The following is a 15,256-nucleotide window of genomic DNA, read 5'->3' as shown; positions in this document are numbered from 1 at the left end:
TTGCCTGAGTTGTTCGTGTTAGCCGTTCTGACAGGTGTGGGGTGGTATCTCAGTGTGGTTTTGATTTGTATTTCCCTGATGAGGAGTGATGAGCATCTTTTCGTGTGTCTGTTGGCCATCTGGATGCGTCTTCTTTGGCAAAGCGTCTGTTCATGTCTTATTTCTTCGCTGCATTTCTTGTTTTTTTAGGTGTTGAGTGTGGTAAGTTCTTCATAGATTTTGGATACTAACCCTTTATCTGATACGTCATTTGCAAATAGCTTCTCCCATTCTGTTGATCTATGTATCTGTTTTTGTGCCAATACCATACTGTCTTGATGGTTACAGCTTTTTTTCTTTTTTTCAACGTTTATTTATTTTTGGGACAGAGAGAGACAGAGCATGAACGGGGGAGGGGCAGAGAGAGAGGGAGACACAGAATCGGAAACAGGCTCCAGGCTCTGAGCCATCAGCCCAGAGCCTGACGCGGGGCTCGAACTCAGGGACCGCGAGATCGTGACCTGGCTGAAGTCGGACGCTTAACCGACTGCGCCACCCAGGCGCCCCGATGATTACAGCTTTTTGTTGTCTGATTGCTGAGGCTAGGACTTGCCGTACTATGTTGAACAGAGGTGAGAGTGGACATCCCTGTCATGTTCCTGACGTCATGGGAAAGCCCTCAGTTTTTCCCCATTGAGGATGATATTAGCTGTGGGCTTTTCATAAGTGGCTTTGATGATGTTTCAGTATGTTCCTTCTATCCCGACTGTCTTGAGGGTTTTTCTTAAGAAAGGATGCTGTATTTTGTCAAATGCTTTTTTTGCACCGATTGACAGGATCATATGGTTCTATCCTTTCTTCTGTTAATGTGATGTATCACGTTGATTGATGTGCGAATATTGAACCAGCCCTGCAGCCCAGCAATGAATCCCACTTGATCACGATGAATTATTATTTTAATATACTATTGAATTCAGTTTGCCAGTATCTTGTTGAGAATTTTTGCATCCATGTTCGTCGGAGATATTGGCCTGGAATTTTTCTTTATACTGGAGTCTTTATCTGGTTTTGGACTCAAGGTAATGCTGGCTTCATAGAATTGAGTTTGGAAGCTTTCCTTCCATTTCTATTCTTTGGAACAGTTTGAGAAGAATAGTTATTAACTCTTCATTAAATTGTCTGGTAGACTTCCCCTGGGAAGCCATCTGGCCCAGGACTCTTAATTTTGGGGAGATTTTTGATAACTGATTCAATTTCTTTCCTGGTTATGGGCCTGTTCAAATTTTCTATTTCTTCCCATTTGAGTGATGGTAGTGTGTGACAGTCTAGGGATTTGTCCATTTCTTCCAGATTGTCCAGTTTGTTAGCATATCATTTTTCATAGGATTCTCTTATAATTGTTTGTATTTCTGGGGTATTGGTTGTGATCTCTCTTCTTTTGTTCGGGATTTTGTCTATTTGGGCCCTTTCTCTTTTCTTTTTGATAAATCTGGCTAGGGGCTTATCAATTTTGTTTATTCTTTCAAAACACCAGCTCTTAGTTTCATTGATCTGTTCTGCTGTTTTTAATTTTTTTCAAAGTTTGTTTATTTTTGAGAAAGAGAGAGAGCATGAGCTGGGGAGGGGCAGAGAGAGAGGAAGACACAGAATCTGAAGCAGGATCCAGGCTCGGAGCTGTCAGCACAGAGCCTGACAAGGGGCTCATACCTACGAACAGTGAGATCATGACCTGAGCCGAAGTCAAATGCCTAATCGACTGAGCCACCCAAGTGCTCCTTCACTGATCTGTTTTACTGTATTTTTGGATTCTGTATCATTTATTCCTGTTCCAATCTTTATTATTTCCCTTCTTCTGCTGGCTTTGGGCTTTATTTGCTGTTCCTTTTCTAGCTCCTTTAGGTGCAAGTTTGTGTTGTGTATTTGGGACCTTTCTTGCTTCTTGAGATAGGCCTGAAATTGCAATGTATTTTCCTCTTAGGACTGCCTTTGCTACATCCCAAAGGGTATGAACTGTCGTGTTTTCATTTTCATTTGTTTCCTTGTATTTTTAAAATTTCTTCTTTAGTTTCCTCGTTAACCTGTTCATTCTTTAGTAGGATGTTCTGTAACCTCCATGTATTTGAGGGCTTTCCAAATTTCTTCTTGTGGTTGACTTCAAGTTTCATAGTGTTGTGATCTGAAAATATGCATGGTATGATCTCTGTCTTTTTGTACCTGTTGAGGGCTGTTTTGTGATACAATATGGGGTCTATTGTGGAGAATGTTCCATGTGCACTCAAGAAGAATGTGCATTCTGCTGCTTTAGGATGAGACGTTCTGAATATATCTGTTAAGTCCATCTGGTCCAATGTGTCATTCAGAGCCATTGTTTCCTTGTTGATTTTCTGCTTAGGTGATGTGTCCATTGCTCTAAGTAGAGTATTAGAGTCTCCTACAATTATGGTATTATTATCGATAACTTTGCTTATGTTTGTGATTGATTTATCTATTTGGGTGTTTTAAGTTGAGGGCATAAATGTTTACAATTGTTAGTTCTTCTTGATGGATAGACCCCTTAATTATGATATAATGCCCTTTTGCATTTCTTGTTACAGTCTTTGTGTTAAAGTCTCGTTTGTCTGATATAAGTATGGCTACTCCAGCTTTCTTTTGCTGTCCATTATCATGATAGATGGTTCTCTAGCCCCTCACTTTCAATCTGCAGGTGTCCTCAGATCTAAAATGAGTCTCTTATAGCAACATATAGATGGATCTTATTTTTTTTTAAAATTCATTCTGATAACCTATGTCTTCTGAGTGGGGCATTTAGTCCATTTACATTCAGAGTGATTATGAAAGATTTGAATTTAGTGCCATTGTGTTCTCTGTAGATTTCTTGTTGGTGTTGATGTTCTCTGGTCCTTTGTAGTCTTTGCTGCTTTCCACTGAGAAAGACCCCTTCGAATTTCTTACGGGGCTGGTTTAGTGGTCATTATTAACTCCTTTAGTTTTTGTTTGGGAAAATCTTTCTCTTTTATTCTGAATGACGGCCTTGCTGGATAAAGGATTCTGGGCTGCATATTTTTCCTATTCAGCACATTGAATATTTCCTGCTACTCCCTTCCAGCCTGCCAAGTTCCACGGGACAGGTCTGCTACTAACTTTATGTGTCCACCCTTGTAGGTTAAGGGTGGAGACACCCTTTTGTCTCTAACTCCTTTCAGAATTCTCTCTTTATCTTTGTATTTTGCCAGTTTCACTATAATGTGTCGTCATGTTGATCTGTTTTTGCGGATTTTGACGGGAGTTATCTGTGCCCTTTGGACTTCGATGCCTGCTTTCCTTCCCCAGATTAGGGACGTTCTCAGCTATCATTTGTTCACATAAACCTTCTGCCCCTTCTTCTCGCTCTTCTTCTGGGACTCCTAGGACACAGATGGGGTTTTGTTTCATGGAATCACTTAGTTCTCTAGTTCTCCCCTTGTGATCTAATAATTTCCTTTCCCTCTTTTTTTCCAGCTTCATTATTTTCCATGATTTTGTCTTCTGTTTCACCTATTCCCTCTTCCGCTTCTTCCATCCTCACTGTCACTGTATCTAGTTTATTTTGCCTCTAAGTTATAGTATTTTTTTAATTCATCGTGACTAGTTCTTAGGTCTTTGACCTCTGCAGCAAGGGTTTCTCTGGTGTCTTCTTTGCTTTGTTCAGGCCCAGCTGTTAGTCTTATGATCGTTACTCCAGATTCTTATTCAGGTATCTTGTTTGTATCTGTTTTCAACAATTCTCTGGCTGTGATTTCTTCTTGACCTTTCTTTTGGGGAGAATTCCCGTCTTGTTGTTTTGGCTAAGTTTTCGTCTTCTGCGTGTTGTAAAGGCTCATTATGTGTCCTGCAGCTGTGAGTACCACCGTGTTAAAAAGAGGTCCTGCACAGTCCACGGTCTGGGACTCCAGGAAGTGTTTCTGATGTATGTTGTGTGCGTTCTGTCGTTGCGGTTTTGGCTGCTCTTTCCCACTGTTCGGTCCTCTGCAGACCTCCTCCTTGCTCGTAGTGGTGGTGGCTGGACCTTTAACTAGGTGTGCTTTGATTTGTTTGTTGAAGTAACCCTGGAATAGAAAACAAAAGAAAAAAAAAAAGGTATGTGTGTATGGAGCCTGATCCCATAAAAAGAGAAAAAAAGAAAGAGGAGGAAAGAAAACAAAAGAGAATCAAATACCTATAGGGCTAATTCCAGAGAAACAGAAATAAAGAAGAAAGAGAAAACATGGAGACAGAATAGGATAAAAAAAAAAATATATATGTATATAATGAGAATTGACAAAGACCAAATCAGAAACTATGAGCCTGGTTTCGAAAGAAAAAAAAGAGGGAAGAAAGAAAAAGAACGACTTGTCTGTTGGTTCTTGGGGGGTGGTGGCTGTGCTGGTCTGGAGGAGAGGTCGGCAGTGTTGGGTCAGCCAGTGTCACTCCAGTAAATAAGCAGTTACCAGGCCCGGAAGGGCTGGGTTTGGCGTAAGCCTGCCCCACCTCCACTGGGGGGCGCTGTGCTGCTTCCTGAAGTCCCACCATGTTGGTGTTGCGGGGAAAAATGGCGTCACCCCAGTCTCTTCTCCCCGGACTGGGTGTCTCACACCATGGTGTTCAGGTAGCCGTCACAAAATAGGGAGGGCAGCCAGCAGGCACCGTGTCACAGTTCTCCTGTGCCTTCCATTTGGCTCTCGGCTGGGTTTCAGAACCCCTGAGACACGGGACCCCGTTCTGGTTTAGAACCACTCTGCCCTGCTGATGAAAGGCCTTTGGCTGGCATCTGCAGGGCCTTCTGTCCTTGGGGAGGCAATGAACCCTCTTCCCAGGGTACTCCAGGAAGGGGAATGTTCTCTCCCAGTGTGCCCCAGAGATGTCTACACCACACTATGCACTCTGGGGCCAGCTCCCTCCTCCCCAGGAGTGTGCACCTCAGCTCCTCTCCAGAGAAAGTCCTGCACTTTCAAAGCCTCTGAGTTTCAGCTCCAAAGGCTGTTTGCAAAACATAACTGGCACTCTCTGTACTTCTCCTTCCCCAGTCTGTGGTCTGGAGAGGTTTTCCTCTTGTGCTAACTCAGTGCCCAACCCCTGTCTCTTTCGCTACCTTATGTCTGTCCACAGAAAGGGTTCTTTCCCCTCCATAGCTCCGCCATTTTCTCTCCCCCAAGTCACATACTCACAGCTCAATCCTGCCAGTCTGTCTCCCTCCAACTGTAGAGAGCCTTCTGCCCCTCTGCAGATCTGTTTCCTGGGTATTCCAACTGGTCTGACCTCAATACAACTGTGTTTCAGGGGCACAGACGGAAAATCCCCGTCCCCCTCATTCTCCCCCATCTTAACTGCCCCTCAATGTCCAACATCTTTGTTTTGAAGTAAAATTGACATAACATAAAACTAACCATTAACCATCTTATTTTTATTATTTCTCTACATGTTTATTTTTTATATTTATATAAAATTATATATTATATTTTATATATTTTATGTTTATACAATAAATATATTTTATAAATATATTTATAAAATATGTATTATATATAAATATAATAAATATATATTTATATTTATATAAATGTATATATATTTATAAAATAAATAAATTTTATATATTTTATATTTATATAGTAAATAGTAAATTATATAGTAAATAATAAATAAAAAATTTATATATATATTATATATAATATATTATATATATTATATAAAATTATATATATAAAATAAATATTTATAAAATACTTATTTTATATTTCTTAATGTTTGTTTTTGAGAGGGAGAGTGTGTGCGTGCAGGGGTAAGGGAGGGACAGAGAGAGGGGGACAGAGGATCTGAAGCAGGCTCTGTGTTGACAGCAGAGAGCCTGATGCAGGGCTTGAACCCACGAACCGCGAGATCATGACCTGAGCTGAAGTTGGGTGCTTAGCTGACTGAGCCACCCACACGCCCTAACCATTAGCCCATTTAAAGGGTGCAATTTAGTGCCATCTAGTATATTTACAGTGTTGCATAACCGTCACTTCTAATTCCAAGACATTTGCATCACCCCAGAAGGAAACCCTATACCCATCCAACAGCATCTTACCAGAAATGTTCAATCAACACAAATATGACCGTATTCTAGAAGTGAGTTTAGCTAACCTTCTAACTGGAGGCAGGCCAGGTGAATTTTCCAGGAAAGCAGTTGAACATAGGACCATTCTGGAATGGAGCCAAAGGTGCCATTTTGAAAGGTTGGAGATCTCCAGTACACTAGATTTCTAGAACTTGTTCCAGTAAAGACAGTGCCTCGGCAATACTTGCAAAGGATCCATTCATTTTGAATAGAATCACTTAACTCACTACAGTTCCTCTCTAACATCCTTTACGGTAATGAACAAAGTGTCTTGTGTTGATCGAAGATAAGCTACTGAGACATTTTGTCAGCCACTTCTGAAGTGTGGGCTTCTGATAAAAATTTGCTAAACTCTCCCGGAACATATATTCCTAATTAGAGTAACTGACCACCTTTAGAAGGGTAGATTGCACCTAACAGACTCAGTCGTACATATCATATTGTCCATGTTGGATTACCACACTGTCACATCATATACACAATTAACTTGAGACCGGAGGGAATATTAAAATTGAGCTCTCAAGGAGCACGTGTCCCAGGGCAAGCTTGAAATGGTAGCCTGAATCTCCTGGCCCCTCAGTTGTCCTCAGTGACCACGTCTTCCTCCGTGTGTGATCAGGTTGCCACGTTGAGAGTGATTCCAAGGGTTAAACATACGTATTGTTCGTACAACATGGCACCTGAGCCTAATAAGGAAGGTATTTCAGTGGGCCTTCAGCTGAAGAGGCAGTCATTTGTCTGCTTCATCATGGAAGAAAAATGGGCTGTGTTATACTTATCGAGAGGCCCAGTGTTCCAGAATGGCTAAGGAATTTTCAGGAGCATTTTTGACGATCTCTGATTTTTACAGTAAGTACTATAGAATCCACCTCTCCCACCTGAGTCCCTCTCCAGCACTCCCCTCCCCACGTTGTAGCAGGATGCTCGCACAGAGAGTCGTGACACCGAGGCTTTTCTTTCCAGGAAGCAATTTTGATCTTGACGGCATGGGCTCAGAGGGTTTGTACCTGAAAGACTGAACCCGGAATGCCGCGTGGTATAGCATTTTATCCGTTTTCTACTTCTTTGTCTCCATATATGGGTAACATATAGACATACAGTCTGATTGGCAGGGGCGGGGGGGAGGGTCTCACGTTACGGGGTCATGAGGATGTCATGTACAGACATACAGAGTCGTGAGGAATGTCACGTACGCACATAGCCAGGTTGCCTTCCCTTATCTTGAGGTCTTTTCTCACCACATTCCTTAGGGAGGGGACCCCCGCGCCAACACATACACAGTGTAAGATGAGACTGGTTGGCATTGAGCTAGGCTCTTTGAAGTTCCTGGAGAAGTTTAAGGTGGGATCTCCGGTGCGCTGTAAGAATTTCACATCTTCCTATTGAAAGAATATTCAGAAAAAATAGTCTGTCTGCATAGTAGTCCCCCCAGCCTTGCCCGTAGGGCACATGTTCCAAGACCCCCAGTGGATGCCTGAAACCACAGTTAGCACTCAGCCATATGTAGTGGGTTTTTTTTTTCCGTGTACACACGTGACATACCTATGATAAAGTTTAATTTGTAAATTAAGCACCGTAAGAGATTAACAACAATACGTAGTAATAGAACAATTTTAACAATATACTGTAATAAGTTACACGAACGCGGGCTCTCAAAAGACCTCATCGTGCTGTACTCGCCCTTCTTACGATGATGCGAGATGGTAAGACGCGCGAGATGAGATGAAGTGAGGTGGGCGATGTAGGCATCGTGATGCAGTCGTGGGCTCCCGTCGACCTGAGCACGGGGCGGAAGGAGGATCATCTACCTCTGGACCCAACTGACCGCGGGCCACTGAAACTGCAGAAAGCGAAGCCATGGATACGGTGTGGGGGGCGGGGGTGTGGGGGGGGACTACTGTAACTTACATATAGAATCCCACTGCGAACCCCAACAGATAGTACTTCAGCTTAGAGCAGAGCTGAATGATGGATTTGTTGCTTGGGTATCGTTTCCTTATCCTAACCAGACAGTGATGAAAATACAGGCTTTGTATATGGTAACCTAGATTGCGTATCTGTTCGCAGAGCTGATGTGTGGAATGTCTTGGTGAAACTCTCCACGTTCGCTTCACATCAACAGCAAGTATATAAGCAGTAGCCGTATTGACTCTCAGTTTTGATGAAAATTTTCTTGCCATTTCTTAGCTTCTAATTATGATCCCAACAGGTATTATCTTTTGATGCCTATTTAGAAGATGAATTGCCTGATAAAACTCAAGAAAAGTATAGAATAAGACGCTATAAAATCCTCTTCTACCTCGAAGATGACACAATTCAAGTAAATGAACCAGAGTTGAAAAATAGCGGACTGCCTCAAGGTACCTATTGAAAGCAGAGTTACGGTTCTCTGACTTGGAACTCCCACCTTTATGTGCTGCCCTTCTCTAGGTTTTTATATATATATTTTTTAATCTTTATTGACTTTTGAGAGACAGAGAGAGACAGAGCATGAGTGGGGGAGGGGCGGGGGGGGGGGGACAGAGACTCCGAAGCAGGCCCCAGGCTCCGAGCTGTCAGCACAGAGCCCGACGTGGGGCCCGAACCCACGAACCGCGAGATCGTGACCTGAGCCGAAGTCGGACGCTCGACCGCCTGAGCCACCCAGGTGCCCCACCCCCGTCTCTGGCTTTTTTTTTTTTTAATTTTTTTTTCAACGTTTTTTATTTATTTTTGGGACAGAGAGAGACAGAGCATGAACGGGGGACGGGCAGAGAGAGAGGGAGACACAGAATCGGAAACAGGCTCCAGGCTCTGAGCCATCGGCCCAGAGCCTGACGCGGGGCTCGAACTCACGGACTGCGAGATCGTGACCTGGCTGAAGTTGGACGCTTAACCGACTGCGCCACCCAGGCGCCCCTTTTATTTTTTTATTTTTTTAATTTTTTTTTTCAACGTTTTTTATTTATTTTTGGGACAGAAGTCTCTGACTTTTTAAAAGGCGCCATATACTGCTTCGGTGTCTGACTTGTTGGTGACTGCGAATATGAACATGCCATTGGCCTGCGGTTATTGATGGTGACTTACTGGCTTTCTACTCCGCCCCCTCCCACCCCCCACCTCAGCATGGGCCCTTTGTCTTGCTCTTGTATGGTATATTAGTTTTCTTTCCCGTGCTGCTCCAGTATGAGTAAACCCTCCTGTGTCTTCAGTCTCTTTACTCTGATCATATTACTTCTTCACAACACTTCCAAGGAGAAGAGAGGAGACTCGTCCGCTGTTGCTTCCAGATTTGTATTCTCTCTTCTTTCTTCCTTTCTCTTTCCTTTAAGTGCTTATCTCATCATTTATTTTGAGAGCCCGCAAGCACCTGTGAGCAGGGGAGGGGCAGAGAGAGAGAGAGAGAGAGAGAGAGGTGGAGAGAGTCCCGAGTAGGCTCGGCATGGTCAGCGTGGATCCCGATGTGGAGCTTGAACTCCTGAGCCCTGAGATCATGACCTGAGCTGAAATCAAGAGTCAGATGCTTAACCGACTGCGCCCTGCACCCCCCCCCCACCCCCGCCACCAGGCACCTCTCTCTCTTCTTTCTTGAATTCACAGCCATTTGCTTTAACCACCCTCTCTGCCTCCTCATCCCTGTTAACTACATACTCTGATGGCTCTTCCGCAGAGGGTCGTTGTTCCTTCACCCCTCCCCTCCCCCATGTACCAGTCCTCTTTATCCATACTCCATCTCAGCCAGTTAACTCTGTGATGTGGCCACCAGAGGAGTTAATCCTAAACTGCATTATTAAGAGTAGGGTGGAGATCAAGGGAGGTGACTGATTTCTTCTTGTGCTAGGAGTCCTTCACCTGGGACAGTGCTGAGATCTGGATGCCTTCAGGGGGCAGCAACCACGGTGGTAAAAGGCCTGAAAAGTTGTCATGTGTAAGGCAGAATAGTGAAAAGGGATATTTGTCTGTAAAGGGAAGATTCGGGTGTGCCTGGTGAATTCAGGAATCTGAAGGGCTGCCATGGCGAGGAAGGACGACCTAATTTTCTGTATCCTCAAGGATATGACCTGGGGTGGGGGGGGGGTCAGAATTCAGGTCAGTAAGAATAATAATTTTCTGGCAGAGAGCTGCCAGAGATTGTATGGGATGTTTCTGGAAGAACATGGGGGTCAGGGTCAGGTGTGGGGGTTGAGAGGGGTGTCACGTATTTGGTCCTTGGTATAGATAGGGGGCAGGTCAGGGGTTATTTTTCACTGATAGCTTAGTAGAGGTATGGGAGGGGGTCGCGTGTGTGTGTGTGTGTGTGTGTGTGTGTGTGGTGGTGTAGATGACCTTCCAAGACCACTTTGACCCCTCAGGAGCCATGATTCTTTGGTACAACCATCTGTTCTCCACGTAGCAGCCAGAGTGTCACGTGGGGGTATTACCTTGAGGCGGCGCCGTCCTCCAAGAAGCGTGCGTGCGGGCTCTCCCAGAGGCCACGGAGCAAAAGCCTCGTGGACCAGATTAAAATGCATCATCACGTGACGCGTGGAAACAATTCGAAACGTACAGTGAGACGCGAGGGGGAAAGAAAGGAGTTCAGTTCGCACACGTAGGACGAGGTACGGGTGGCTGGGAGGACCGCTCCGCCTGAATCCCGGGGTAGGCCGTGGTCCCGCCGTCTTTGCTGCGTCAGTCTTGACGACCAGAGTTGAAGGTCAAGTAAGGAGGACCACAGACAGAAGGGACCCTGGGCTCACGGCACACGCTCTATCGGAGAGTCCCAGGGAGAAGAGGGCCTGGCCACAGTTGTAGTCACGGGGTTTGTTTGTTTCTCGGCAAAAGGACACCTGGGGCCAGAGTGGGTGTCACCAGCGAATGAGTGACCAAATTGAGGCCTCATGAATAGTGAGTACTCATGAATATTTACTGACTCTTGTATATTTGTTGTGTCATGAATATTTAGAGCCCAGGTGCCTCAAATATATTTCATACCTACAGAAAATGAATTATCTCTGGGTCCTTCCATCTCCTCCTTTCTGTGTTTGACACATAACATGCCCTGCTTACCCTTATTTAACCCATCTTACGAATTTCTGCCTATGTTGAAGAGACTTTGTTCCTTACCAACTACTTATCTGGGCCCGTTGCCTCCCCGTTGATATACCACGATGGGTGCTATGGGGAGAAACAGAGAAATTTGGGGACCATGGGTCTCTGAGTATAAGGTCGTGACGGGGCAGTATGCAAAGGATTTCCTTCAGTGTTCATGAGATTGAGGTTTTCTTGGCACATAGCTCCGTTGCGTCCGGATGATGAACTTGGGGCCAGTCAGCATTGCCAAGAAGTGTTTGTCGAATGCCTACTCTGTGCCGGGCACTGTGCTGGCTCTCCTGGAGCTAGCAGGTAAGCAGGTTGGAGGGGAAAGGGAGTGACTATAGCCCAAGAGTTTTGCAGTTGTTCAGGTTAGCAGGTGCTCAGTGTCTAAACCTGGACAATGACAGTAGGAAACAGAAAACACAGGAAAGACCTGAGAGACATTTGGTTGGCAGAGTTGATAGGCATTGACCAACAACTAAATATAGAAAGTGTGGAAGGGGAATATCTAATGACAGGTGCTTTGTCAAGTCCTTGGTAAAGTACCTCCTTTATCACTATCTCATTTAATCCCCCAACGACCATCTAAAGTAGGTCATTGTCAGCTCTCAAAGAAAAAGAAACAGAAGGAATTTGCTTCATCTGAATCTTAACAGGTCGCCTCAGAGCTCACTCTGCGGTCGGTCGAAAAGATGGTGATACAGTAGTAAAACCCAGAAGCACGGAGCAGGGAGCAACGTTCGGGGTAGAGGTAGGGTATCCTTGTTCTGACCGTGAGGCATTTGAACGTGGTTGGGACATCTGTATGGTGATGCCCGCCGTGTTGGGATGTATTTTCAGGAAGAAAGTCAAGACTGGAGGTGTGGACTGGGAATCGGGGGTGCTCAGATCGTGAACAGAATCAGGCTTATTCTCCCATGTTGGAAGAGAGGCACTGTTGAGGTGGTGGAAAGGAGAGAAGACTGGATTTAGTGTCTGCACTTTGTTTTACTAGTGGGGGGAGAAAGGATTAATGTGAGGAGAGGAAGTGAGTGGCCCTCGTTATTCTTTGCGCTCTGACACACTATCCACCCCGGGGTCTTTTGATTTCGAGAATTTGTGCCTTAACGGCAAGTCTTTTAGGAAATACGGAAATGCCTCGATGTTTTAAAAAAAGATTCTCTGACTTCCAAAGAAAACTTCTTTTAATGTTTGCTTCTTTATTTATTTAGGGGGAGAGAGGGGGGGAGCAGGAAAGGGGCAGAGAGAGAGAGAGAGAGAGAGAGAGAGAATCCCAAGCAGGGTTCGAGCTTTCAGTGCAGAGCCCAGAGTGGGGCTCGATCCCATGAACCTGTGAGATGATGGCCTGAGCTGAAATCAGGAGTCGGACGCTTAACCGACTTGAGCCACGCAGGCGCTCCTACAGACTTTTATGGTTGGAAATACGACACTTTATGAAGGGACAAGAAGTCTTTAGACTCTTCAGGGTCGTTTTTTACCTACACAAGGCAGTTTTTAAAGATTGACAATAATGTATTAGAAAATGTTGGAAGAATTACTTCAGAACAGAAAGCAAATTCACAACTTTTTTTTTCAATATATGAAATTTATTGTCAAATTGTTTTCCATACAACACCCAGTGCTCATCCCAAAAGATGCCCTCCTCAATACCCATCACCCACCCTCCCCTCCCTCCCACCCCCCATCAACCCTCAGTTTGTTCTCAGTTTTTAAAGTCTCTTATGCTTTGGCTGTCTCCCACTCTAACCTCTTTTTTTTTTTTTTTTTCCTTCCGCTCCCCCATGGGTTCCTGTTAAGTTTCTCAGGATCCACATAAGAGTGAAACCATATGGTATCTTGTCTTTCTCTGTATGGCTTATTTCACTTAGCATCACACTCTCCAGTTCCATCCACGTTGCTACAAAGGGCCATATTTCGTTCTTTCTCATTGCCATGTAGTACTCCATTGTGTATATAAACCACAATTTCTTTATCCATTCATCAGTTGATGGACATTTAGGCTCTTTCCACAATTTGGCTATTGTTGAGAGTGCTGCTATAAACATTGGGGTACAAGTGCCCCTATGCATCAGTACTCCTGTACCCCTTGGGTAAATTCCTAGCAGTGCTATTGCTGGGTCATAGGGTAGATCCATTTTTAATTTTCTGAGGAACCTCCACACTGTTTTGCAGAGCGGCTGCACCAGTTTGCATTCCCACCAACAGTGCAAGAGGGTTCCCGTTTCTCCACATCCTCTCCAGCATCTATAGTCTCCTGATTTGTTCATTTTGGCCACTCTGCCTGGTGTGAGGTGATATCTGAGTGTGGTTTTGATTTGTATTTCCCTGATGAGGAGCGACGTTGAGCATCTTTTCATGTGCCTGTTGGCCATCCGGATGTCTTCTTTAGAGAAGTGTCTATTCATGTTTTCTGCCCATTTCTTCACTGGGTTATTTGTTTTTCAGGTGTGGAGTTTGGTGAGCTCTTTATAGATTTTGGATACTAGCCCTTTGTCCGATATGTCATTTGCAAATATCTTTTCCCATTCCATTGGTTGCCTTTTAGTTTTGTTGGTTGTTTCCTTTGCTGCAAATTCACAACTTTTAAATTCTATGAACATCTGTTTTACCTGTGTGTTTGTAAGTGATGGTATTGCCTTAGTCAAAAAATATTTTCTTATATTTTTATACTAATATTTATATTTATAAACACTTATTATATTTATAGTCACTTGAATGCTTTACTCCAACATTCCCTAACTAAGCTTTTTGCCTGTTTTTGACTACCTTCCCCACGTAACATCAAATTTATACAAGTGATAGACTGGGGATCACAGGATATCCTGAACCTTCATCAGTGCATTGTTTTTATATTTTTTTAAAGGTCATTGATTTATTTTGAGGGGGGGGGGTTGGGGGGGAGGAGAGAGAATCCCCAGCAGGCTCCGCACCACCAGCACAGAGCCCGACATGGGGCTCGAACCCACGAACCGTGAGTTCATACCCGAGCCGAAGTCAGACGCCCAACCGACTGAGCCACCCAGGTGCCCCTGTGCATTGTTTTATTATTATTCCTGTAGCTAACTGCCCCGTCTAGTGAGTCTTTGGTTTTATTAAACTATCCAAGAAGAAAAATGAAAGGTAACCTCTATGAGGATCTTGGAAAGGCTTTTATTAAGACTTCTCGATTCTCTCAGCCTCTTGATTTCAAATCGAAGCGCACAAGCAGATTGCAGAGGCAAACCGATGTTAGTCTTAATGACATATTTGAACATTATTAGGGAAGTCGGGGCAGTGTTATTCATAAAGACCCGGGGCGGGGCTGGGGGGTGGGTGGGGAACAACTCTGAGTAAAAGGTGACTTGTAAAGTCTCTTGAAAATTTCGGAATTTCTGATTGGCTCTTCCTGATCAGGACGTTTTCTCCGAGGGAAGACACAGCTCAGGGGGTACGCACGGAATACGCGGTCATCGCGATCCGTAACAAGACTGAGTTTGTCAACAACAATTCCTGGCGGGCTCTAGCAAGCACCGTGGAAAGCAAACACGAACCAGCCACTCCATCATCAAGCTCTGTTTGGCAAGAAGCCAGTCTGTCTGGAAATATTTAATACGATGATTCCAGTTCAGGAAGGTCCATTTGGACAGAGGCTCCTTGGGAAAAAAATCACGTAAACATCTTCTTTGGGCTTTCCAAAGTTAAACGGGGAAAAAGAGCAAACAAGCTTTGTGAGTCAGCGGCTCAGATCTCAGTGGGACGGGGTAGGTGGCGTTTCTTTCAATTGTATCTTGACTAGTTTGGGACTGCTTTTCATGTACCTGTGGGCCCCGGAAAGGGGCTAGGGGTCTTATTTAGGTGACGCCCACTGATGGTATTCCTGTGACTTCCATAGGGGATCTACATTTTCCAAATGAAATGGGAGGTCAAACGCTTTCCTTCTTTTGTGGAGCCGACCACTGAAATGAGAGCACGTAGGGGCACCTGGGTGGCTCGGTCGGTTAAGCGTCCAACTCCTGATTCCAGCTCAGGTCATGATCTCAGTTTCGTAGGTTCCAGCCCCACATCGGGCTCTGTGCTGACAGCTCAGAGCCTGCTTGGGATTCTCTCCCTCTCCTTCTCTCTCTGCCCCTC

General features: G+C 44.5%; 1 protein-coding gene across 2 annotated transcripts in view; it reads left to right on the top strand.

Moving 5' to 3' along the window:
- Positions 1 to 15,256, top strand: part of EFHC2 (EF-hand domain containing 2) — a 202,536-nt gene that overhangs the window by 68,242 nt on the left and 119,038 nt on the right. For both annotated transcript variants that reach the window (XM_047844969.1, XM_047844970.1), the window contains one exon: positions 8,304 to 8,454. In XM_047844969.1, the coding sequence (XP_047700925.1) occupies positions 8,304 to 8,454 (151 nt within the window). The remainder of the gene's footprint in view (positions 1 to 8,303; positions 8,455 to 15,256) is intronic.

This window comes from Prionailurus viverrinus, chromosome X (assembly GCF_022837055.1).
Source record: "Prionailurus viverrinus isolate Anna chromosome X, UM_Priviv_1.0, whole genome shotgun sequence".
Classification (NCBI taxonomy): domain Eukaryota; kingdom Metazoa; phylum Chordata; class Mammalia; order Carnivora; family Felidae; genus Prionailurus; species Prionailurus viverrinus.
This window is presented reverse-complemented; position numbering and strand designations above follow the sequence as displayed.